This window comes from Suricata suricatta, chromosome 1, assembly GCF_006229205.1.
Source record: "Suricata suricatta isolate VVHF042 chromosome 1, meerkat_22Aug2017_6uvM2_HiC, whole genome shotgun sequence".
Classification (NCBI taxonomy): Eukaryota; Metazoa; Chordata; class Mammalia; order Carnivora; family Herpestidae; genus Suricata; species Suricata suricatta.
The window spans coordinates 98,935,421-98,960,559 of NC_043700.1; the positions used below are offsets into that span (position 1 = coordinate 98,935,421).

The following is a 25,139-nucleotide window of genomic DNA, read 5'->3' on the forward strand; positions in this document are numbered from 1 at the left end:
TAGCAAACATTTATATATGTTTTTAATTTTATCATTACGTTACAAAAATAAATTGGTGGCAAATTCATTTATAGCATCAGTTAATTGTCATCATGTACATAATGGTACCTTACTTGATTCACAAGTAAGTTCTGAGTTCTTCAAAATAGTTAAATGGAAATTTCAGGAAAACCTGTTGACTATTTTATGATTGAAAACCAGCTTTTTTAGTCACTGGAAAAAATCAGACTCAATGATTCATTTTTAAGAAATAAAATAGAATCAGAGGGAACAGTTTTAAGACAAAGTTACCAATATTCCCTGGCAATAAAATTTTATTTGTTGAAAATAGTAAAAAGTGTGATGATTCCTCAATGTAATTCCTTTTTCTGACTAGTGTTACACAACTTGCTATTGAATTGACAGTCACAGTTGCACGGTTGTTGCTAAAACTTCACTGCCAACATGTAAAATATGTGAAGGCTGCCTTAATACACTTGTTTGATAGGCTATAAATGTGAAGATGCATACAGATGCTTCAAGTACAAGATGATTAACAGCACTTGCCAATAAAGCTACAAATGGTTATGCTAAAAATATGCTTTGAAAGGAGTAACGAAAGGCTAGAAGATTTCATATGCAATACTTTGAATAACTGAGTTCATTACCATTGTGTATCATTCATACATTTAAGTGCCTTTGCTGGCCAGCCTTACCTCCTCAAATGGAATTAGAAAATTTGTTTAAAAAAAAAGAGAGAGAGAGAAAAGAAAATAATAAAAATCATAAAACCTAACTGCCATTCTTATCCTCACTCTCCTTCCTGTGATCGGTCCCCTGGGTAAAACAAAACACCTTCAAGTTGTCTTGAATTTAAGTATATTTTGTGTTTGGGGACATTTAAATGCCTCCACATGGCCCCGGAGACAGACTTGTGTGTCTCGAAGGTAGATGAAACGCTGTGCAGTCGAATGAAGACCACAAAACGGAGAGGATCATGTAACTGCTCAGTACTCCACATGTCCTTGTCCGTCAAACTCACTTCTGCAAGCATCATCAAGCTGCACAATGATTTTTTTTTTCAAAATGAGGATCTGCTTTTAATATCAGTGGTGAATCCTGCATTTTAAGACATCTCTCAGAAGCAGACTCAATGTTTTTTGACATTTAAACCCCAAGTCCACATGACTTCAAATACTCCCCTGTGCCATTTTACCTGAAATATTACAACATTCTGAGACAAATCAAAGGGACACATTTAACAATATTATTTTCTTTTTAACAGCTCCTGTGCCTTTGGGGATAAAAGAAACTGCATTAAATAACATTTAAATCTACAACAAACTCCACACATATTGCCTCCATTTCAGAGACTGGTATTCTGCACAACTTCACATTTGCTATTCAGTGCATTAATATTTTTTTTAAACCACAGAGAGACATAAGAGAAACCTTTTTAAAAAATCCATGCAAGGGAAGCAGCAGCAAAATGCCCTAAGCTCCCAAGCCCCTTCCGAGAGCCCAGTGGTGGCCCCAGAGAAGGACTTACGTGCGTGGCGTGCTCTGTGCTTGTGAGGTCTGCTGTGATCCCTTTCCAAGCGTGGATCTTCTCCCTGCTCTGTGCCTTCTGATGAGACTGCAAAGGATACCAGAGAAGGAGGTGCTTCTGACTGCCCTCCTTCCACTGAAGAATCCGCACACCCCTTTCCTGCCTGAAGCCTGCACCCTTCCGTCTTCTGCCTGTCCAAGCAGTCGAGTATCACTTCCACTCGGGGCAGCCCCTTGTCTCCTGCTTCACTTCCCTGGATCACTTTTAACTCTTTGCCACTGGAGATCTGGATTATCTTGCTGGACCTCAGAGAAGGCTCCCCTTTCTCATTCGTGGGGACTGAATTTATGTGGACAGTCCCATCGTGTTGTAAATGAGGATCTGGGTCAGGAGACTTAGATTTTTCAGCTCCCAGGAGAGCCACCACAGGGACATTTGTGCCCTTGTTTCTCTCTTGTGAAAGGGACAGTTGTAACTCAACCACAGGGCTTGGCTGCCAAGCTTCTGACTTCTCCCTTAAGATAATCTCCTCTGCTAAGCGTCCTGTTTGGGAATCGGGCATGTAGGGAGCCGCATGGTAGGTCAGGCCCGTTTCTTCTTTTATGCTCTCAGAAAAACCAGGACCACTCCCTTGGTCCTCAGCTAGAGGAACTCCACTCTTGATTGAGGCGACATAGAACTCTCTGTGCTGGTTCTTTGTGGCTGGTCGAATCTGCAGAGTGGTACTTTCCACGTACCGCTCATGGGTGAGATGCTCAGGGGTTTTGTTTTCAGTTTCAGAGATGGAAGTCTCATTTACTCCACTGGATGGTCTGCACACAGAAAAATCAGTCCAGACGGTTAAATCGGAGTGTGGTACACCTGCCAAAGAACTTCCTGACACTTTTATGGTACGTGATACATCAAACTACTTCCTCCTAAATGTCAACTGCAACATACTTGACAGCAGAAGTTGGCAATATGTTTATATTATTATTTAAGGATCTTCCAAATAAACTTTACTTTAAAGCAAAACGAAAATGCTTACAAAAGATTACGGAACCTAAATCTGCCCTAAATTCAGTTTTTATTTTTTAAAAGCACAGGTTATAGCCTCATGGATGTCCTTTATCTGTAATTACTTGTATGTTTTCAAATAACCATGTTTGTTCTAATATAAAGAAGAATTTCAGTGTCTTACTGACTAAGTTTAGGTCTGAACATTATGTCACATAAGTATATTCAACAGCTTCAGAGCAATATTAATATACGTATAATTCAAGTAATCCTTTCACAGGCTGTGCTTTCTTGAAAGGAATGAAATAGAAGCTGTTTTTCAAACCCCAGTGTGCATGTGTTTTGTAATAAGTGGACCCCAGCCCAGTACTCTTGTGTAAAGAGAAATCCTTTCCATGCTGCAATGAATCATTGAGTCATGGAGTATTTATAATCAGAGATGTCCCCCCTTCTCCTGTTTGAACCTGTGTCTCAGAGCATTTCCTTATAGGATCTCTGAAGTCAAATTGTTCTTTATCTCTCAGCTAAGATGTCCAGAGCTGCTCAGCACAGTCCTTTGATTCTGACCTTAACCATCCCCAGTTAATTTTGCAAATCTAGGTTTGCAAGAGGCAATGCCAGTTTAAGAGTCAAACAACTTCTTGCTAACCTCTAAACTCTAACTGCTTTTAGAAGAGAAGCATCATTTACAGAACAGCTATAGGCAATGCTTTCATGTCTCACATTTGTAAGTTAAAAAAAAAAAAAAACCCAGCAGCTTCTATCTCTGCTCCTTTTGTCCTCCCTCAAAACGTACCCTGAATAATGCCAGGTCACCAATTGAAGAGAGTGAACCCCTACTCAAGGGGCTACTCAAAGAAATATATCCTAGAATCTATCTGATAGGATTTCTAATGTTCAAAATAATTGCTCCTAACCTTGCTTTTGACTGCACTTAGTAAAACAAAACTAAACAAAACAAGAAATAGCCAACGTCAAATGATATGCAGCTTTCTCTAAGGAAGTAATCTGTAAAGTTTCCTGGTAATTAAAAAAAATTATAATATAGCATTTTAAAAACATGGTAATAGCAAATTAGATCTTTCTTATATAGGAAATGATGAATACACTCTATGCAACTAAATTTGATGGTACCACAAGGTCAGAGAGTTTTAATTTAGGAAGGCCTCAGATGGAAGGAGATTAAATCACTTTGAATTATGTTAGCAATCAATTAGGAAGCTGAGAAGAGAGCCATTTGAACTTATTCCAGGCTTATGGACTGTAATACAGATAAATGGTTCAGATAAATGTTAATATTTACTGGCCACAGAAGTAAAATGGATATACAAGAATAAAAATCATAAAAGCAACCAAGGTTAGAGATTTGTACCTGAAAATGGTCATTTCCATTCGGCCTACATAGGTACAATGTTCAGCTATCCATAATGGTGGAGGTGGTGGTGGTGATGATGATGATGGTGGTGGCTGCCTTTGGGCTGATTTCAGTTTGAGATTCCATTTGAATCTCATCAGTTATTTATTTTGTAAAAGTCAAAATACTTAAGAGAAAATAATAATAGTCATAATTCTAATTATTAAAAGCAGCAGAAAACTAGTTCATTTCTTTCTGAAAGTAAATAATGTACCAGAGGCTTGGCTCTAAATCACCAAGGATTTTCCCGGTGATAGCCACTGTAATCAAAACAAGAACTAGCAGGGAATGTCCCAGACCACAAATATGTTCTAAAGAAATTGGCCTCATTAAAAGAGTAAAGACACTAAAAAGGGAATAAATTAGATAAAGCTTTTCCCCCTATTTGGGCTATGATTTAATCTTTACAAAGACGGAAGTCTTCGATACCTCAGAGATTTATGCATGACTACGGCAAACCCTGTGTCCATACTTGGCAAGATTCCCGTTAGCTTCCTTATAAAAGCAAATGGCAGCCTTAGAATTAAGTAAGATCCTAAATATTGGGCTTAAACATTGGGCTTGATGGGTAAATATTTAGATGGGAGAGTCTAAGAATAATGCTACACTTCTTTTATTTTCATTAGATTATGGCCATACTGAGTTCATGTGTATATAAAAATGGAAATCAATCGTGAATGATTATCAGAGGGGCAATGCTGCATGTAGTGCTTCTGCAGAGTTAGGACAAAACCTGGAGAGCTTTAAATTCTGTATGAGATGTCCTCTGATATCTTCCTCCTGAAGGCTGCTCTCCAAGAAGCCAGAACTCTCCTTTCTGCATTCATTACAATGTAAGGGTCAGAGCCTCACTTGCAAAGCACACAATACTGTGATTTTCACACCATAAAAATGTTGATGCTGTAGTGTTTTTGTGTGTGTGTGTGATTGCCCTTGTTGTTTTCTTTTGTTTTAATATTTAAGGTTTACTAGTGCATTTTTAAGCAGTTAGGTGGGAAGGGTGGTATTTGGAGAGATCAGAGTAACAAGTGATTTCCATTAATAGTCCCAAACCTCTATTCTAATCATCTGCTTTTTAAATTTTTTTTTAATGTTTTTAATTTATTTCTGAGAGACAGAGAGAGACAGTGCGAGCAGGGGAGGGTCAGAGAGAGAGAGAGAGGGAGATACAGAATCTGAAGCAGGCTCCAGGCTCTGAGCTAGCTGTCAGCACAGAGCCCGACGCGGGGCTCGAACCCACGAACTGTGAGATCATGACCTGAGCCGAAGCCGGAAGCTCAACTGACTGAGTCACCCAGACGCCCCTCTAATTATCTGCTTTTATCCATACCCAAATGGTTTTACTGGAGTCCTGACCATCAGAAATCTAGCTGCTGTTAGGGTTTTTGTTACTTTCCTTCTCCTGGGCACTCTCTTTCTATAAGAAAATTAGTGTACAGTATAACAGTTTAACACTTAAACACTTTTTAATGGAATTGATGGCTGTTATTTTTAAAATTTTAATTCCAGTGTAATGAACATACAGAGTTATGTCAGTTTCAGGTATACAATACAGTAACTGAAGCTTTCCATACATTACCCGGTGCTCATCACAACTAGGGCCCTCCTTAATCCCTATCACCTTTCTCCCTCATCCTACCTCCCACCCACTCCACATCAGTTTGTTCTCTACAGTTAAGTTAAACATTTTTAATTCATTGGTGAATCTGGAAGTATAATTTAGTGATTCTGACTCACCACAAAATCTTGACCTGGAAGTATTAAATCATGTTCAGCATACTGAGCTTCCTAAATAGCTAGTCTAAAATACCTAAGATTTTCAACAAGGTTCAATGAACAAAGACTTTCAAGTTAATTTTAAATTAACCAGAAAATTAAGTTGATCAGAGTTGCCATTTTTCAAACACGGTGGTTCTCCTGTTTAACTAAACTGACCTTTACAGGGAAACCCCAATCTCCCCATAAATGACAGATTATATAGGCAGGAAAAGCTGTAGTCAGTCCCATCTAGCTTCAAGAGAAAACATATATTCCAACAACTCTTTTGTACCTTTTGATGAGCATTTGGAGAGAGTCTGTTATGCTCTCCATGAGCTCGATGACTTGGGGGTAGGTGAGGTCTGCACAAGGGTTGCCATTGATAGAAACCACTTCATCCCCCTCGCAGAGCCCAGACCCAGACGCTTTGCTCTGGCTTCGGATCTGAGTGGAGTGAAAAAGAAAGCAATAGTTAGAATCACATAACGTGTAGAAAACCTTGCCACCATCTCTAAGAAACTTTTATTTGGGAGAGGTAAATAGATATGCAAACTATAACATTAACTCTGGTTTTTAATCCATCTTTTAACCAATAAGATCACTGTAAACACTTCTTATCCCTCTCACACACACAATGTACTATGTACCATCATGTCAACATTTAATTCATAGCATTGGAAGTAAATGGATAAGGAAGGTAAACCTATGACAAAAGGACTGGAATAAAACAATTAAGAATAGAGGAGAATGAGGGCAGATGTATTAAAATAATTAAGATTACATTAAAAATAATTATGTCACATTGTAAAGTCTGACACTAGTCAGAAAGTGACTTCTCGCATTCAAAAAAAATTTTTAAGCCTTTCCCATTGCTGAGGTGGATGGAACACTGACTTTAAGAAGGAGATATAGGGCAGAACAGTTTAAGGAGAGTGCTGTACAGATAAATGAACTAATTAAAGCCATCCCAGCACAATGAGGAACTTAGGCAGCCAGGATATTAAGAATTATGTCAAAGATAAAAATCCTTTATTGAAATCAACTACAAAAGTCTTGATACTAAGCAAAGTTTAGCAAAGAAGAAAGAAAAAAGATTATTTTGCAAATAATAAAAACATCCCTGCCGCAAAGATCACATCATGTTCTTGAACAGAATGACACGGAACAAAAACGGAATAGAAACCTAAAAGAGAACTTTCAGAACCTGGAAAGGAGAAATTCGGAGGAGTAGAATAATGGCAGAGAGCTCCCACCAGGTTCTTAGTGAGGAATAATTGGAGGTTTGTATCCTATAGAATTATGACTGTGGTAAAATGTTATGCCGGTTATTCTCCCATTGCCCTTCCAGGTTCATTGGCCACTTTCTGAGCATCTTTGTGCCAGTGGGGGACTGGCTTCTAAAGACAGCACTGGCTGAGCTCCCTCGTGGGCTCCTGATTGAATTTGGTCAACAGGAAGCCCCGGGAAGACATCAAAGAGCAGTCAGGTAGATGCTCCCCCTGCTGAATCTGCTGGGTCACGGTTTGGCAATGGCTGTATTCCTCCATCTAGAGAGGCACAGCTCCTCTATGATCCTTAACTCTTCTTAGGTTCCAATAACACATTCCATCTTCCTGTATCTTCGGGCCGTAAGGTATAGTAGCTGCCTGTTTTTTATCTTCCAGTGCTTCAGTATCATTTGTTGGTTCACTTAAACCTGCCTTTAGTCCCTGCATTATGTTATTTATAATTATTCCTTTGAGCAAGCCACCTATTTCCTGCTGGGGACCTAAGTGATACCAATGTGTTTAGATTTCATTTTATAATGTGAGTTTAATAGTTCTCAAGGAACCATGTAACATGTCATACAATTTCAAACTTAAAAACACTTTCAGATACTATTGTAGATATTTTCTACCAAGATGATCCCTTCCCATTAAATCAAGATTCTGAGTCCAGAGAGCTCAAAGCCTGGTAAGCAATATTTCTTGAAGAATATTTTCATAGCCAGACTCATTTTAGGCATGAAACACATTTCAACTTACCTCCAACAGCTGCCCACTGATTTTTAACAAGCTTTTAATGATAATCAATATGTTGGCCAATATAGGTTTGTTTATATTTCCTGGTCCATTTATTTTTTGTAAAATTTTTAATGCTTATTTATTTTTGAGTGAGAGAGAGACAGACAGATAGAATGAGAATAGGGGAGAGGCAGAGAGAGAGAGAGAGAGAGAGAGAGGAAGGGGGGAGACACAGAATCTGAAGCAGACTTCAGGCTCTGAGCTGTCAGCACAGACCAAACTCATGGACCACAAGATCATGACCTGAGCTGAAGTCGGATGCTTAACTGACTTAGCTACCCAGGCACCCCTCTCCTGGTCTATTTAAATTTTAAGTGGTCCTCTTGAAAGTAAAAAAAATACCTTAAGTGCCAAAACTATGACACTATGAAGTTTGAAGTGATTCAGTTAGTTTTGTTCTGGGATGGTCTATCCTTTGATTGTCATAAATTATAATCTAAAGTGGCTTTCCCTTTTCTAACAAATCGATCTCATTCTTTTTTTTGGAAGAACACACTAGTTTATTGCAAAATATTAAATTAATTCAATATTTCTAAGGCTATAAGGAAGCAACAAAAGAAATGAGATAGAGAATATGCACCCAGTTTTGAGAAATATCTATTTAACTGCCAAATGTATTTGTTTTGTTTTTTCCTGCATGAAATAATTAAAATAAAGAATCACAAGAGAGTTGTTAATAAGTCAGATATAAAACAACACTCAATAATGAATACTCTTAAGTTATGGTTAGAGTTATTAGTTCACATTTTAATCATTTAAATTTATTTATTTATTTATTGTTCTACAAAATAAGATTAGGTGGATAATAAGGCAAATTTTGAAGTATACCCATTCAGCCAATTGAGTCAGAAGTACTAGAACACAGACAGAAAATTCAGCCTTTGGAGGATCAAACAGGTTTATGTTTATAAAACAAATGTATCATTGTACCCCTTAAGGCCCAATCTTAGGGGCGAGAAGAGGGGGTTTCCCTTTATCAGCAATAAGTTGTGTGAGTTTTAAGCAACTTCATAGGTTTGCAGATCAAGTTGAAAAATTGTGGTCCTTGGAAGATAAATAAATTCCCAATTTAAGAGAGCGGTCTATCATCCAAATGTGTTGCTTGATGGGAAAAGTGCAGTTCATCATTATGCCTGTCAAGTAGAGCTTTTAATGGTATCCAAATAAGCAAAAGCATTATGGGAGGAGTAGTTAGCATTCCTTCAGAGCATGCATTCTGAGACCAACATTCAGAATCAACTGCTGTGATTGTATTTACTGACCTTTTACATTTGTCTGAACAGCAAGAAATATTTTCCTCAAGGACCATGTTAAATATGATGATACTTCCCTTGCCACAAAGGACCATGTTAAATATGATGATACTTCCCTTGCCTTTTCTGAAGAACTACTCTTTCTCCATTTTTAATAGGACTACAAAACAAAGTTTGCATGACAGTATCTATTATGTCCAAACATATCCTCTGCAGTCACCAACTTTACCAATATGGTTCTGTTCAAAGGTATATGATGGACAAACACTTATTCATGTACAAAAGATCCTTACCTTACATTGCATATAATTATGCATTTTATACTATATATATTTGAGTATTATTATGTATGTGAGTAAAAATTCTAATGCCTGAAAATACTCCTATTTGTGAAAATGAAATATGCTGTCAGTGATAAATCTGTATATAGAGTTCATTAGCATTGACAATGCTGAATTTCAGTGAATTTATCAGCCAGTCTTCTTCTTAGGCCATTAGTCATAGATTCATAAAATACATGTCATAGTGGGAGAGAAAACCAACTCAGAAGGAAGAGGGGTTTCAATCACATGGCTCCAATAATTACAAGCTGGCTGAACTTAGATAAGTTATATTATGCTTTGAGCTTTAGTTTTCTAAAATGTAAAATAGAGCTAATAAATATTACTTCTCTAGATGATTAAAAAGAATTAGAAATGATATGTATTAAGTTCCAGGATACACACACAACTCTTAGAGGTGCCCAAGAAGGGACTAATGGATAAAAATGAGTTGGCTTCCGACACATACACACACTTGAAAGGGACATGCCAAGTACAAAGAAAAGTGATAAAATGTCAGTAGTTTGCAAGATGTTTGAAAACATCTGGATTTATTTTCAGTTTTTATGTATATATTTGGCATCAACTCATCTTAATCTAAAGATAAATGTTGTATCTGTCTTTTCCTCAGTAAGTACACATTTCATAGATGAAAGGTGGAAAAAGACAAGCCTACTTATTGCTTCCCAGCAGAAATAACAATACAATTATTTAATTACTAGTGGCTTGTTTTCATTGAGCACTTACTATGCTAAGCCCTGTGCATGCTCATATCACTTATCCATACAAAACCTCAATGTGAAGTATAAATATAATTCCATTTGTGTATGTTCAGATGGACTGCCATTACTTCTAAGATAAGAAGAGTGACTCAGAATACTAGGTACTTTGCCTAATATCACACACTGAGAATCAGAAATTGAACCCAGGGAATCTGACTTCAGAGTATGCATTTTTAACCACTTTACATATTGCCTCCATAGTCAATAGTCTGAATTCTCTACCATGAATCTTAAAGAGAGGGAGGAGAGGTGTTACAACAATTAGCATAGGCAGTAAGGAAAGTCACAGAGGAAATGGAAGAGATGAGGCAAAGGTAATAAAAATTTGCCCGGTCAGTCCAGTAACTGGGAAAGACAACTTTTGTTTCATTTGATTTTCTTTCTTCTTTTATTGTAAGATTTGTATATAAGGTATTCTTTAAAGATTGGAAAATAATCAATATTTTGACCCAATATGTTAAAAATTCAAATTCAAGTATAATTATCTTTTGCAAACTGTGATTTGACATAACATACTCATATGAGCACGTGATGTAATGCATTTTTCTTGAGAACATTCCCTCAGAGACCTCATACCACATCTGATATCTAGACAGATAAGGAATTTCTATCCTTACAATACTGTATTCCCTATAGGTGCCTCTCAATTTAATCAGACCATAGAACTAAGAGATGTTGATAATGTAAATATTTACCAAATACTGTATTTTTTGCTTACTGCTTCTTGATCCATGCCAGGTAGGATTTCTTTTACTACCACCAAGTGTAAATGGAAAGTTAGAGCTTCTCTGGGAAACTCAACATGTTATTTTCATTTCACAGAATAAATCTGAGAAGAGTTTCAGGTATGCTAATTTGGTTTTAGGAATACATATTTTCCTGGAAAAATGCAAAAAGCTTCTTTTTTTATTCTCTTATTTTCACCTTCATTTCCAAGTCTTCTAGAACTGACTAGAAAGCAGGTATCACATTTGAATTCTCATAGAACCTTGTAGTTAAACTACTACTCGTCTTGCGTAAATGGCATATCTGTTGTGTCAGCTTGTTGTCAGTGAAACTAAATCTTATCTCATGGGCTGATTTTAATGTATAACTCATTGACAAGTCCTCTTGGAAGACGTCAGAGTAAGTAGTAGGAACCAAGACAATCTCTTCCTTAGATTCCACTACTACATCAATTAAATCATATGAAGAAGAAGGAGGAAATTAGCATAAATCTAAACTATCCTATGTGGGCTATTCTTAATCTGTAACATGAAGTCTCAAGGACCTGTAGACAACCAGGAGTATATGAGAGAGATGATCTCAGACAAGGAAAATTCTAGAAATTAAAACATTTTGATGGAAATTGGAAAGCTATGATCTAACAGCTCTTTCTGAAACTCCAGCCTTTCCTCAGTTTTCCACTTCAGGACTTTAACAAAACTTTCTCTTATCTCTGAGACAAGACTGAATACACATTCCATCAAGCAGGCTGGCTCTCACACTGAAGCCTAGGTAGATCTGTATTCCTCAACTGACCAGAGAAATGGTCAGAATGGTCATTGGGAGCTACAGCAAGAGTAATGATGATGGTTAATTAAGTTTTAGAAATAAGTAAATGATCTTACTTTTAAATGGCTTGCTCTCAAAATTCTGAACTCCAAACTCAGTCATTGATAGATGGTGAGTTTCCTAATATCAAAGATGAGTTCACAAATTGTTGGGAACTCATGTTTACAGTGGTACAATATTTCTGGAAATCAATAGCAAATAGCAATACAGTTTCAGGATGACAAGGCAAAAGAAAACAAGGATCAAAATACAAGGAATTTAATAAAAGCAATAATAACCCAAGGAAAATCTTTCTTGTGGGAAGCAAAAGGCATCTCAGAACTTATTGCAAAAAATTCAAATAGTAAGATGGAAAAAAAGACTTGAGAAAAGACCTAGCATATGTAAATAAATAAGAAATATAACTAATAATTGAGTAAATCAAGTCAGTGGAGAAGACTGTGGCAGAGTTGGATGGATTGCTGAACTTGAGTCCCAAGCTTGTTCAAGTGTGCCTTGTATGTCACAGAGGCTGAGAAGATAAAAGCATTTCCCAGACTCTCCTTCAGCGAGCACTCCAGGTGTGATATAGTTCTAACACAGCAGGTGTAGCTGCAAGAGACTTGCATTAGGGATTGAGTTAAGCGGAGAAGGACATTAGATTGTGAGGCATCCATTCTGCTGGTGCAGACCTGAGAGATGACTTTACTCTGAATACACCAGTTCTGTGGGCAGCTTACAGCAGATCATGATCCCAGATTACCACTAAGATACGTAACCCTAGACCCAGTGCCAGGCCCAATGGTTCCTGACTCCCTTGCTTCCATATTATGGCAAATGTTGCCAATCCCTTGGGTAGCCAGTTCTGCAGTGTTGTTTGAAGTCATTCCTGGAGGCCCTGCCTAAAGCCTGACTTTCCAGATCTTTCAACAATTCTGTAAGTACTTATTAACTTCATTTCTCACTAAAATAACTAGAGAGGTTTCTATTTTTTGCCCATGGACTCTGAACTGATACAGAATGATAGAATCAAGGGCAAACACAGAAGGTAAGAGAAGAGGGGCAACTACTCTAATAGATGCAGAGACTGGTGGTATTTCAAGACAGAAGAGACAATGCAGAAATGTACACTGGATAAATTGTATGAGGTCACTATCTGCTAAGAATAAAGGAGGAAGGGCAAAGGGGATTCAAACTTGAAGACAATGAACAAAGCTCAGGAAAGCCCTTATAGAGTACATACTAGGAAATCAATACAACAGAAGTAAAAACCCTGTGAAGAATTTGTAAGGAAAAAAGTAAGATGATTATCAACATGCACAGTAAATAAAACAAATGTTCTAAAAGGACAATAGTTGTGGTGCACCTGGGTGGCTCAGGCGGTTAAGCGTCCAGCTTTGGCTCAGGTCATGATCTCACAGTTTGTGGGTTTGAGCCCCGCGTCAGGCTCTGTGCTGACAGCTCAGAGCCTGGAGCCTGCTTCAGATTCTGTATCTCCCTCTCTTTCTCTGATCCTCCCTTGCTCGCACTGTCTCTGTCTATCAAAAATAAATAAAAATAAATTTTAAAAACTAAAATAAAATAAAAGGACAATAGCTGATTCCTAAAAGGAAATGAGGTTTCTCTCCATTAAGGCACTGAAGTGCATAAAGAATTGAAAAATGGATTCAATTCACAAAAAGTTCATCTAAATAGTGAAAGTAACTCTTAAACTGTATATTTAGATAGGTCATGGGTGCAAATGCCAACAGACTCTAGGATTTTTCAGTTATTCTTATACTCAGCACCTCAACTCAAGCCCAATAGGCTGTTCTCATCTTGAGTTTTCATTTGAAGACCGAACTTCACTGCTGTGGTCACTAATACATGTACAGATACTGGGCAAAAAGTTTTCCTTTTGGATAACTATCCTTATCCTTAGGGACCAAGTCACCATAAAAGTAAAAAGCATTCCTGGTAGCAACCTTGGAAAGATTCCCGGAGTAAATAACTGTCTTTGACAGGAATGAGGGCCCTAATCCATGGCGCTGCATACTTAAGAATCTGCATACCAATGTGATTTCACAGGCAGAAACGATGCTGCAATAGCACTGCTCTGAGCTGTTATTAAGCAGCCACCATGATGCTAAAAAACCAACAAGTACAAATATGGAATGGTATTCTCTTCTCGTCTTTCCTTCCTAAGAATATAAACACTCAAGGTCTTTCAGAAAAACACTGATGGACCAGAGCCTATGTGGGCATGTCCCTGTGTGCTCTTTTGTTGGATGAAATGTGGTAGATTGCATAAAGACTTCTTGCCTTTAGGCACATTCTTTCTATATACATTGTATAAAAAAATAATATAAGAATATTTTTTAAAAGGGGTGCCTGGATGGTTCAGTTCGTTGAGCATCCAACTCTCGATATTGGCTCAGGTTGTGATCTCATAGTTGTGAAATTGAGCTCCGAGTCAGGCTCTGCGCTAAGCATAGATCCTGCTTGGGATTCTCACTCTCCCTCTCCCTCTCTTCTCTCTCTCTCTGTCTCTCTCTCTCTCTCTCTCCCCCTCCACTGCTTGCATGTGTTTTCTCTCTCTCTCTCAAAATAAATAAATAAAAATTTTACAAGAGAGTATTTTTAAAATACTTTTTAAAGAACTTACTAAAAAGCACATGTAAAATCTAAAAAACTAGATAAATAAGTAATTAGTAAAATCAGAATTACTTAGAAAAGAGAGTAGAACTAGAATCACTATTTTAGTTTTTCAAATATCTGTTTATTAACTGTACACATAACCATTAACAAAATAATAATTTTTTAAGCAGGTTTCAAACCTTTAATGCTAATGCAGCTCACAACCCTGAGATCAAGAGTTACATGTCCTGACTGAGGCAGCCAGGTGGCCCTAACAAAATAATTATCCTATAATACCTCACCTAATAAGAATTTAGTTAATCATCTAAAAAACCTGTAAGTAAGTTTAACATCTTTTGAGGTCAAAATACAGGAATAAATAAAGCTCACTAAGACATCTATGATCATTGTAAGTACCAGGGTCCTTTCTTATCCTATTTGCTCACTTTTATACAATTCTAATATGCTTTTTTATTTGGTTTACAGAAAATTAGAAATGGAGAGACAAACACGCATCCTGTATAAAAGGAGATGTTATAGTTAATACAATGCCAAAATAAGAAGATAAAAGCCAAAATTAAAAAAAAAACTCATGAAAATCTTTAAAAAAAAAAAAAGACTTGGCATACTGGGTCATTTAATGAATGTGTAACCTGTCACATGCTCAGTGGGACTTGATGCCTAGATTGGATTTGAGTAAAAGAATGGACATTAATAATAAAGACCTTCCTTAAGTCATTTAAAATGCTTAAATCATCTTCACTAGATTGATTAGATGCAGAAAAGCATGTGATATCTTATAGAGAGTACCATCCTAAATAGATAAAAGTTTTATGTAACTGGATCTGCGGCATTGACACATTAGGTACTGGATTAGAGTTCATAATTTGAAATCCTAAATGCTTTTCTTATATTGGTGTTTTTACTGAAATGGTTTAGCTTTAGATACAGAAAACGTATCTGCTGGAATGTCCTGTTTCCTCACAGCTCTACAGCCATCTGCAGTTTTACTATATTTAATTAAACTAGATAAAGCAGTTTTTTTCTTCCAGGTTGCTCTTACATAAAACTATGGATAAACAAGGTAGACATAACTTGAAGAAATGTCCTCTACATGACAAGAGTCAGATTTTTAAGACATGTATTAAGTTCTATTAGTTTGGTCTAGTAGCAAAGTGGGACCTGCTACCTTAATTAAGCAAGTAAACCATGTGACAAGGCATTTAGGGTCTCAGGGAATCATTTTCCTTACAGGAGAACAAAGGCATCCCCTCCAGTTGGTTAATGCTATGTCTTATTGAACTGTAATATATATGCATATGTGTGTGTGTGTATATATATATATATATATAATCTTATATAAGATACATTGTAGTGCTTCCATTTTGGAATGAACCATATAAAAATTTTGAGGAGGTTTTAAAGCATTTTTTTGTTTTGGAGAGACAGTGAGTGCAAGGGGGAGGGGGAGGGGCAGAGGGGGAAGGAGGGAGGGCCAGCACAAAGCACAACACAGGGCTGGCTCTCATACAGTGAGATCATGACCTGAGCCAAAATCAAGAGTCTGATGTTTAACCGAGTGAGCCATCCAGGTGCCCAAAGGAGGTTTTAACTGAAGAACTGTCAACAGTACAAATTTATAAATATTTTGTATAGTTTTATTCCAAGAAAGTTAATTGTATTAAGCATTTACTTTAGTAGGAAATGGGGGTAAAAGCCAACGCCAACACTGTCTTCACATTAACTGGAGGACTTGCCACCTCCCCAGCACAGGACTTGCTGAGCGATCTGGCTGCACAAAGGAGCAAACTAGCCAGGGGAAGTTAATCAAGGCCTGTGCCCTTTCAAGGAAGGGTGGGGTTAAAGGACCACCTCCAAAGCTTTAGTTAACTGGAATTTCATCTAGACCATCATCAGTGTTTAAGTGTGTGAGACCTAGAGTAACATTTCTCAAATATTTTGGTCTTAGGACCCATTTATAATCTTAAAAATGATTACAAACTTAAAGATATTTTGTTCTTGGGGGTTCTATCAACTGATATTTACCATGTTAGATATAAAAAGTGAGACATTTAAAATTTTTGTTCATTAATTGTAAAATACAATAACTGGTGTGTTAACATAAACAATATGTTTTTATGAAAAATAACTATTTTTTAAAAACTAAGATAATTTAGTATGAATAGTTTTCTATTTCTGTAAATCTCTTTAATGTCTGAGCTTAATAGAGGACAGCCAGATTCTCATATGTGCTTTTGTGTTAATTCTATTGTGTTACATTATGTTGATTGGGGTGTGTAAAGATCTAGCTTCAATATCTAGTTGGAAAAGGGAGGAGTATTTTAACAGCTTTGCAGATAATTTTGGGTATTTTTCTGTGATGCTACATCAGACTCAACAAGTGGTAGTTTCTAAAGTTGCAGTGTGATATTTACAATCATAACAATGAGGGGCACCTGGGTGGTTTGGTTGATTCAGCTCAGGGCATGATCTTGTGGTTCCTAAGTTCGAGCCCTACTTCGGGTTCTGCACTGACAGCTTGGAGCCCGGAGCCTGTTTTGGATTCTGTGTCTCCCTCTCTCTCTACCCCTCCCCTCTCATGCTCTGTCTCTCTCTCTGTCTCTCAAAAAATGAATAAATATTTTTTAAAAAATAATAACAATGAACTTCTCATACTTGGTTACATTAAAATCCATTGGTCTGTTTTGCATTTTGAATGGACCTTTTACCCATGCACAATTCTGTTACACCGTGCACTGTTATTTGGAAAATACTGATTCACTGAGTTATGCAGATGTTCCAAATGTTGACACATTTCATTATACAAATAAACAAAATCACACTCCTTAATATCATCGATGATCTCATCAAAAAAGTCTTTAAGTATTGAGAAGCTATCAAATTCACAGTGGCAGATGAAACTTAATTTTCACATATTGGCAGTGTTTTCCTTGAAGTGATAGGTTCATTTTGCTCATTTTCAAGAAACTGTCTGCTGATTATCCAGTATGATTAACCACAGTGTGTCTGTCAGTCATTCTGTAAAGTAAAAATGGAGTTCCATGGGGAATAAGAGCTTGCAACTGAAATGACTGTACAGTGCTTCCTCAAGACAAACACTGTCCTTCAGGATTCAAGGTGCTTTATGTGTATTTTCATTTTGCCACATAGAATACTAAAAAGATGTGTGCTTAAGATTTAATAAAATGCAAGCTTTTATTACCTTATCAAGAACATCCTTATATGAAACCAGAAACTTGTTTCTTCAGTGGAATGGCCACAGTGAGGAATACAATGACTCCTACTATAGGAAGGGGTCACTGCCTGGAATCCTAAGGTACAAGTGGCTTCATTCACCTTTGCCTTCATATCATTGGTGCAAATGTCTACAGAGAAAATGACAACTTGATATTATTATAAAAATTGTTTTGTGAACTCGTGAGTCCTCTGAAGGCATCTCAGAGACCCCTAGAGGTTTGCAGACCACACTTTGAGAACCACTGATCTAAAGAGACACACATATGTGATAAGGATCATTGGCATCTGGGTATCTGAGCTGGAGAGGAGAAAATTCTAACAAAGGCAAAGCAAGGGCAAACAGCCCAGGGAGGAAAAGGTTGACAAAAATTGGGAAGCGAGACCTTTTGAAAACCTTGCACACCTGAAACCAACTGTGATTTCAGACTGAAGTTGTTCTGGTGACCTGGGGGAAACGAAGAAGCTCACTGTTCAGCCCAGTTCTGGGGATCCAAAGTCTACTGTCTTTGAAGAGAGACAAAGAAGAAGAGAAAATCTTTTTTTTTAATGTTTTATTTATTTTTCAGAGAGAGAGAGAGAGAGAGAGAGAGAGAGAGAGAAGGTGAGCAGGGTGAGGGGTCAGAGAGAGAGAGGAAGACACGGAATCCAAAGACAGGCTCCAGGCTCTGAGCTAGCTGTCAGCACAGAGCCCGACACGGGGCTCAAACCCACAAACCGTGAGATCATGACCTGAGCTGAAGTTGGATGCTCAACCGACTGAGCCACCCAGGAGCCTCCCCCCCTTTTTTTTTTAACGTTTATTTATGTCTCAGAGACAGAGCACAAGCATGGGGAGGGGCAGAGAGAGAGGGAGACACAGAATCCAAAGCAAGCTCCAGGCTCTGAGCTGTCAGCACAGAGCCCGACATGGGACTCAAATTCACGAATGGTGAGATCATGACCTAAGCTGAAGTCTGAGGCTTAATCAGCTGAGCCACCCAGGCACCCCAGAAGAGGAGAAAATCTAAGGATGGGAAGGGAAGGGAAGGGAAATAAGAAAAAATCTTCACTGGGTTGGAATGTCAAACTTTAATTGCAAATAGCCCCCATCCAGTTCCTGAATTACTGGCTAGTGGAAACTCACTGTGAACTGTGATTGCAATACAAAGATCTTAGTATTGTTTACAACCCAAAGTATATCTTGTACATAGTAAGCTGAATAAATGACAATATGAGACAATTTGATTTTACTCAAAAGTCTGCCTCATTTCCCTCAGTACCAGAGCCAGTATCATTCCCAAACCTACTATGTACTTTGTAATTTATTCTCTCCTTACAGTCTCTTTTAGGTTTGAGATTACAACACAGGTATCATGGGATAAATGGGGAATTCCCAGTGTATCTGTGGAAACGAATTGGTCTACTGAATCCCGCACATCAGAGATAACGGAGTTCTCCCCAGCAAAGGCAATGGTCACACCATGACTCAAGAAGCAACTCTGCAGCTGCTCCTGCCAATCACTCCATTTCGCCATCATCCCTCTGGCCCCAGAAGAGGCAAAGTCACAAGGCAATCAGTAAAACATAAAACTTTTCTAAGTATGGGCTTGGAGATAGATAGGCACATGAGGTGAAGCAGCACGAGGCGCCAGAGCTGATGCAATAATTCAGGTGCCTGCAGTTCCTATACATTCTGTCTGCCTTGGCAGGTTCACGTGAGTGGATCGGACTGTGGGAGCGGCTTCCAAATGCTGTACTTCAAGAAGGGAAGTCAGGGTCCTGCCAAGTGCCCTCTGTGTCCATGTAAGTGTTCTGTTGATGCATTTTCAAACCAGTCATGTTCCCTGCTGTGATTGACTAATGCTTCTCCTATTTATTTCTGATTGAGGAGAGCCTACATGAATGTCATCATCTTGCCAAAAAATCTTGGGCCAGGACCAGCCAAGGAGAGCCTTGCAGGGACAGGCGAGAGCCCTCAGCTACTCTCTCCCTTCACACAGCCAGGGGCCTTTCTTGAATTTCTGTAAGAAAATGGAGCTAGGGCTCAAGGTTTTGTTTTTGTTACCTCATTTGGTTAGTTAAGTAGGTAATTATACCACATATTTACTGATTGTCTTTAGTGACTGACAGTGTTCTGGGCTCTGAAGTACAATAATGAATTCTGCCCTCAAGAGCTGTATATTCTAAGACAGACAGATAAGTTAGTAGATAAGTGTAACCCAACGTTGATAACTGCTATCATTAAAGTCAACACAGTATGCAATGAGAGTGCTTAGCAGAGCCATATGGCAAAGATTCTCAGAGGAGGCAAGGTTTCCTAAAGGACAAATAAATGTTAGCCTCATGAGGAGGGGCCAAGGGAGATCTGGGAGGCAAAGGCATAGAGTCTAGTACACAGTGAGTGCTCAGTGAGTGTTGTTGCAGGAGCTATCCTTTTGCAACATAATACTCCAGTTAATACTATATTATCTTATTGAGTACTTCAAAACAAATGCCTGTTAGCTGGCCCACAAAATGGCTATCAAAATCCCATCTTTGCCATTCAAAGTGAGGTCCACAGACCATAGCATTGGAATTACCCCAGAACTTGTTAGAACCACAGAATCCCAGCCCCCAACCCAAATCCCAAATGGGTCAACCGCATTTAACAAGATCATCTATAATTCTTTTATATATATATATAAGTCCCACATATATAATACTGTCCTAAAGACTCATGAACAAGTGATAGTGGTTTATAGCCTTTGGTGAACATCAGATCTCTGGACAGGATTTCAAAATGCAGAAACCTAGTTTTTATTCCCTATCCTCCACAAAAAACTCTTCCCAGGAGCCCCTCAAGTTGGTGTTATTTTCTATAAAATGCTATAGGGAAATATGTAGGGGGGCAGCCATTTCTGTGTGTGTGGATGTCTGTGTGTGTGGATGTGACAAATAGGCAGATCTAGATTGAGTGACTTTCTTTTGAGGACCCTATCATTAACTCTACTGAGCTTTAAGCAATCATACTTTTCAAAAAGACCAGAAGATGAGTTTATGATCATCATTTTCAGGGTTTTTGCACATTATTTTAACTATACAATTTTTGTTGTTTTGAAAACAAAGATGTTCCAAAGCAATACAGTCTGCTTTAGAAGTGGTAAACATATGAGTGAAAACATATGGTTTCTGTCTTTCTCTGACTGACTTATCTCACTTAGCAGAATACCCTCCAGTTCCATCCACGTTGCTGCAAATGGCCAAACATCATTCTGTCTCATTGCCAAGTAGTATTCCATTGTATATGTGCACCACACCTTCTTTATCCATTCATTAAGAAACTTAACAGAAGGCCATGGGGGAGGGGAAGGAGAAAAATTATAGAGAGGGAGGGAGGCAAATCATAAGAGACTCTTAAATACTGACAACAAACTGAGGGTTGATGGGGGAGAGGGGAAAGTGGGTGATGGGCATTGAGGAGGGCACTTGGTGGGATGCACACTGAGTGTTGTGCGGAAACCAATTTGACAATTAATTATATTAAAAAAAAAAGAAGTGGCAAACATAACATGAGCCAGAGTGCTGCTAAAGACTGCTTATGTGGAAGCACTATTACCTGCATTTTATCCCTAAGGAAACCATGCAAGCAAATAACTAGTTCTTCAAAAATATCTCCCATAGCCTCCAGCCATACAAAGAGCTCCAAATATTTGACAATACTTGTGCTAAATGTACAATGCAAACAAAATGACACGTTCAAATTCTGATTTACCTTAACTATAATTTTGATTCTCTAGCTGGCCACAAAATCTAACATGCTAAAGACAAAGGATTTCCATTTGTTCTTGATTTTCATTTGAAACTAAATATGATGAAATTTCTATTTCCTTTCTATTATTACATAAACCTGAAGCAAAGAAATGGAATTACCAAGTGCTTGTTTTATAGGAAAAATTGTTTCCACATTGATTAAATTAGCTGTGCATAACTAATATGCATCTTCTAATATTTGGAGGAAATGGAATAGTCAAATAGCAGATAAACATATTAAAGTAATTTAGTGGATTAAAGTTCAGTATAGAAACATTTTGTATGACTCAAGCCAAACTATATAACAGCCTATATGAATTACAATTTAAAGGAAAAATTAAACCATAGTAAATTTTGAAGACATGAACCTTCTTAATTAACAAATGTAAAAGATTTATGAAATACTGGGTTTTCTCCTCTTCCTAGGAAACAATTGGGATTTCAAAGAAAATATCAAATCTCTAATGGTTTTTCAAAGGAATGGTTTGGTACCCATCATCCACAATAACATAACCTAATCCCTGTCACTATTTAACCTCATTCATATTTGCTAAGACATGGTTTCTTTCATTCAGAGTTTGTTTTACAGAGAAAGAAAAAGCCTGTGAAAATGAAACCAATGTGTTTACAAGAGTCTACAACTCATTTCACCTCATTTCTGAAGGTATTCATTCATCTACCAACTACTATCTCTAGCGGCAGGTACTGCTCTAAGCTTACCTTCCAGGCTAGCTCTGGAGATTAAGAAGAACTTGGTAATTGGAACTCCATCTTAAAAAGCTGGTTATATGGCATGCCCTGATAACTACGGATAATTACCGGGGCCCATAGTGAGAGGGATACCTAACCCCATGAGAACAGATGCAATCCAATAACAAACAGGCATTAGGCACCTAGTATGTGGTTAGTTTCATTTATTTGTTTGTCCCTCCCCATCCTCTTTCCCTGTTATCTCTCTCTCTCTCTCTAATAATGGTGTCTCACAAATTCTTCATGGACTCCAACTATGGTTGATGGACTCAATTTGCTTGTCATTATCAAGGGTATAAAAAATGGTTTCTTGTGCCTGGTTCCATATGGCACAGATTCCTTTATTAGCACACTTATATTTGACATGTGAAACGTTCCTTGAAACAAAAGCAAAAGTATGAGATAGTGTTGTTAGCATATAAATGTATCAACCAGATGTTCTGTATGTTCCCCAGTATCAGTGTTAAAAAATTTGAAACCCATATTAAAATGGGAAAGAGTGTGACTGGAAGAAATATAGATTGACACTCCTGTGTTAAGAAGTTTCTTTGAAGTTTGAATTGTTGAAAACAAATTTACGGGATAATTTGTAGTCTAGTAAAAGACCTTCTGTTCCTAAGAGAGTTAGTTACACTTCTTTTTCAAATACTTTAACTCCATCTTGAACCACTTCTTCATCAAAATTTCCTTTTGTTTTCATATATTGTAAAGTATACGAAAGGCAATAGCTAGGACATCAACTTTCACACCATCATGTTCAGGCTTCTCTTTGAGAAGTTTTCTATTGTTTGTTGCTGGTGGTATCAGGGTGAATGTGGCCTGGATGGCTTATTACTTCCCCTTTCCCTCAGCCCATGGCTTCTTCTTGCGAAAGAAGCGACATCTTTGCCTTTCTGGTCCTCTGATGCCTCTGGCTAAAGCTCAGAGGACACGCTAGCTTCTCTCCATGGACATTCTGAGGGCCAACACACTTTTCTTTTTACTCTCAAACCATTATTCTCTTCGTAGAGTATAATAATTAAAGCTGCTGAATGTTCCAATGGATATATGTTCCTAGACTTGCTTGGTGGTAATGCTATTTTGAAACAATTGCATAGTTGTTCTCAGCGATGCTATTTGCCCATATTGTTTTCCAAAGGTAGATATTTATTTGCCATTTTAAAATTCTTCTCAGTTATAAAGAAAGGTAATTTTTTAAATATTTTTTCTTTTTTTTAATAGTTTATTGTCAAATTGGTTTCCATATAATACCCAGTGCTTCTTCCCACAAGTGCCCCTCACCATGACCATCCCTCTCTCCCCCTCCCCCTTCAGTCCATGGTTCGTTTTCAGTATTCAGTAGTCTCCCTTGATCTGTGTCCTTCACTCTCCCCCGCTCTCTTCCCCCCTTCAGTTTCTACAAACAGGCAGACCTGAGAATGCTGACTTCTACGTCAGGAAAGGAGAAAGCCAAGAAGCAACACAATTCACTCTGTAGAATTCCCTAAAGACTCGGAATTTGTGGGAACAACTTTCCCTTGAAGTAAAGATTAGGGTCAGGGTGAAAACAGGAATATTAAGAAGTCATCAGAACCCCCCAATACCATTTCCTAATTCCTCTCAGCAAAACAAATGTCCTTTTGCTGAAGGTCAATGTCTCATATGGAGCAACTGAAGGTTGATGTCCTATATGGAAAATAAGGACTTATGGGATAGATTAACTACTAGATATAGAGACAGCACCCCCACCCTAAGCACCATTCTGTCTGGGATCCCAGAACTCTGGCAGCTGGACTTTATACCCTTTTGAAAGGAGACTGAAAGATTCTGATCAGCCAATCAATAAAAATAGTGATGTTAGGGTTTCACCAAGAAATGCCCCAGTTTGACCACCTTATAATAAGCAGAGAGCCAAGGAAATCCTTTAAAAATTTTTTTTTCTAATGTTTTATTTATTTTTGAGAGAGAGAGAGCATGAGCAGGGGAGGGTCAGAGAGAGAGGGAGACAGAATCCAAAGGAGGCTCCAGGCTCTGAGTTAGCTGTCAGCAAAGAGCCCAACAAGGGGCCGAACCCCTGCACTGCCAGATCATGACCTGAGCTGAAGCTGGATGCTCAACCACCTGAGCCACCCAGGAGCCCCGGAAATCTATCTTCTAATCTAAAGGAAAGCTTCTATTGCAAAAGACAGAACAAAAAAACAACCAAAAAGTAAACATAAGGCTATCCCAGGAGAGGAAAATGACAAAACACATTATGACTAAGATCATCAGACTGATATAAAAGTCATAAAACACAAATAGGACAATATAGAAAAGAATAAGACTCTCGGTGATTAAAAATATGTAAGCAGAAATGAATAGGTCAACAGAGAATTTGGAAAATAATATTGAGGAAATTTTCTAGAATCTTCTAGAATAAAACAGATTTAAATATCAAAGCAAACAGATGAGAATAGAAGTAAAAATCAAGAATGGGGGTCATCTGGGTGGCTCAGTTGCTTAAGAGTCCAACTTAAGCTCAGGTCGTGATCTCATGGTTCATGAGTCCAAATCTTGCATTGGGCTCTGTGCTTTAAGCTCAGAGCCTGGAGCCTACTTAGGATTCTCTATGTCTCCCTCATTCTATGCCCCTCCCCCACTCATGCTCTGTCTTGTCTGTCTGTGTCTCTCTCAAAAACAAAATAAAACACTAAAAAAATAGAGAATAGATATAAATGGTCCAATGTCTGAAAAATAGAAAATTTAGCATAAGAAAACAAAAGAAATAAATCATCGAATAAATAACTTAAGGAAACTTTCAAAACGTGAAAGACAGGGGTTTCTAAATTGAAATGACTCATAAGCCATATTAAAATACACACAAACCAAGGCACATCATCATGAATTTCACGAAGTGATGTTATCTTACAAGTTTCCAGGAGAAAAAGTTACATACAAGGAATTAAGAATCAGAATTGCTTTGGACTTCTCAATAGCAACACTAGATGCTCAAGCACAGACTAATACCTTCAGAATTCTGAGGTCTTTCCAACTTGGAATCTTAATCCTAGAGGAATTATCAATTAAGTGTGAGGACAGAATAAAGATGTTATCAAATATTCTAGATCTCAGAAAAGTTAGC

The 25,139-nt window shown here is 37.8% G+C and overlaps 1 protein-coding gene across 1 annotated transcript in view; it reads right to left on the reverse strand.

The window, feature by feature from the left end:
• SYNPO2 (synaptopodin 2) overlaps positions 1–25,139 on the reverse strand; it is a 168,820-nt gene that overhangs the window by 31,408 nt on the left and 112,273 nt on the right. Inside the window, exons 2-3 of the mRNA XM_029941564.1 lie at positions 5,989–6,140; positions 1,529–2,340 (exon numbers count right to left, since the gene is read on the reverse strand). Of these exons, the coding sequence (XP_029797424.1) occupies positions 1,529–2,340; positions 5,989–6,140 (964 nt within the window). The remainder of the gene's footprint in view (positions 1–1,528; positions 2,341–5,988; positions 6,141–25,139) is intronic.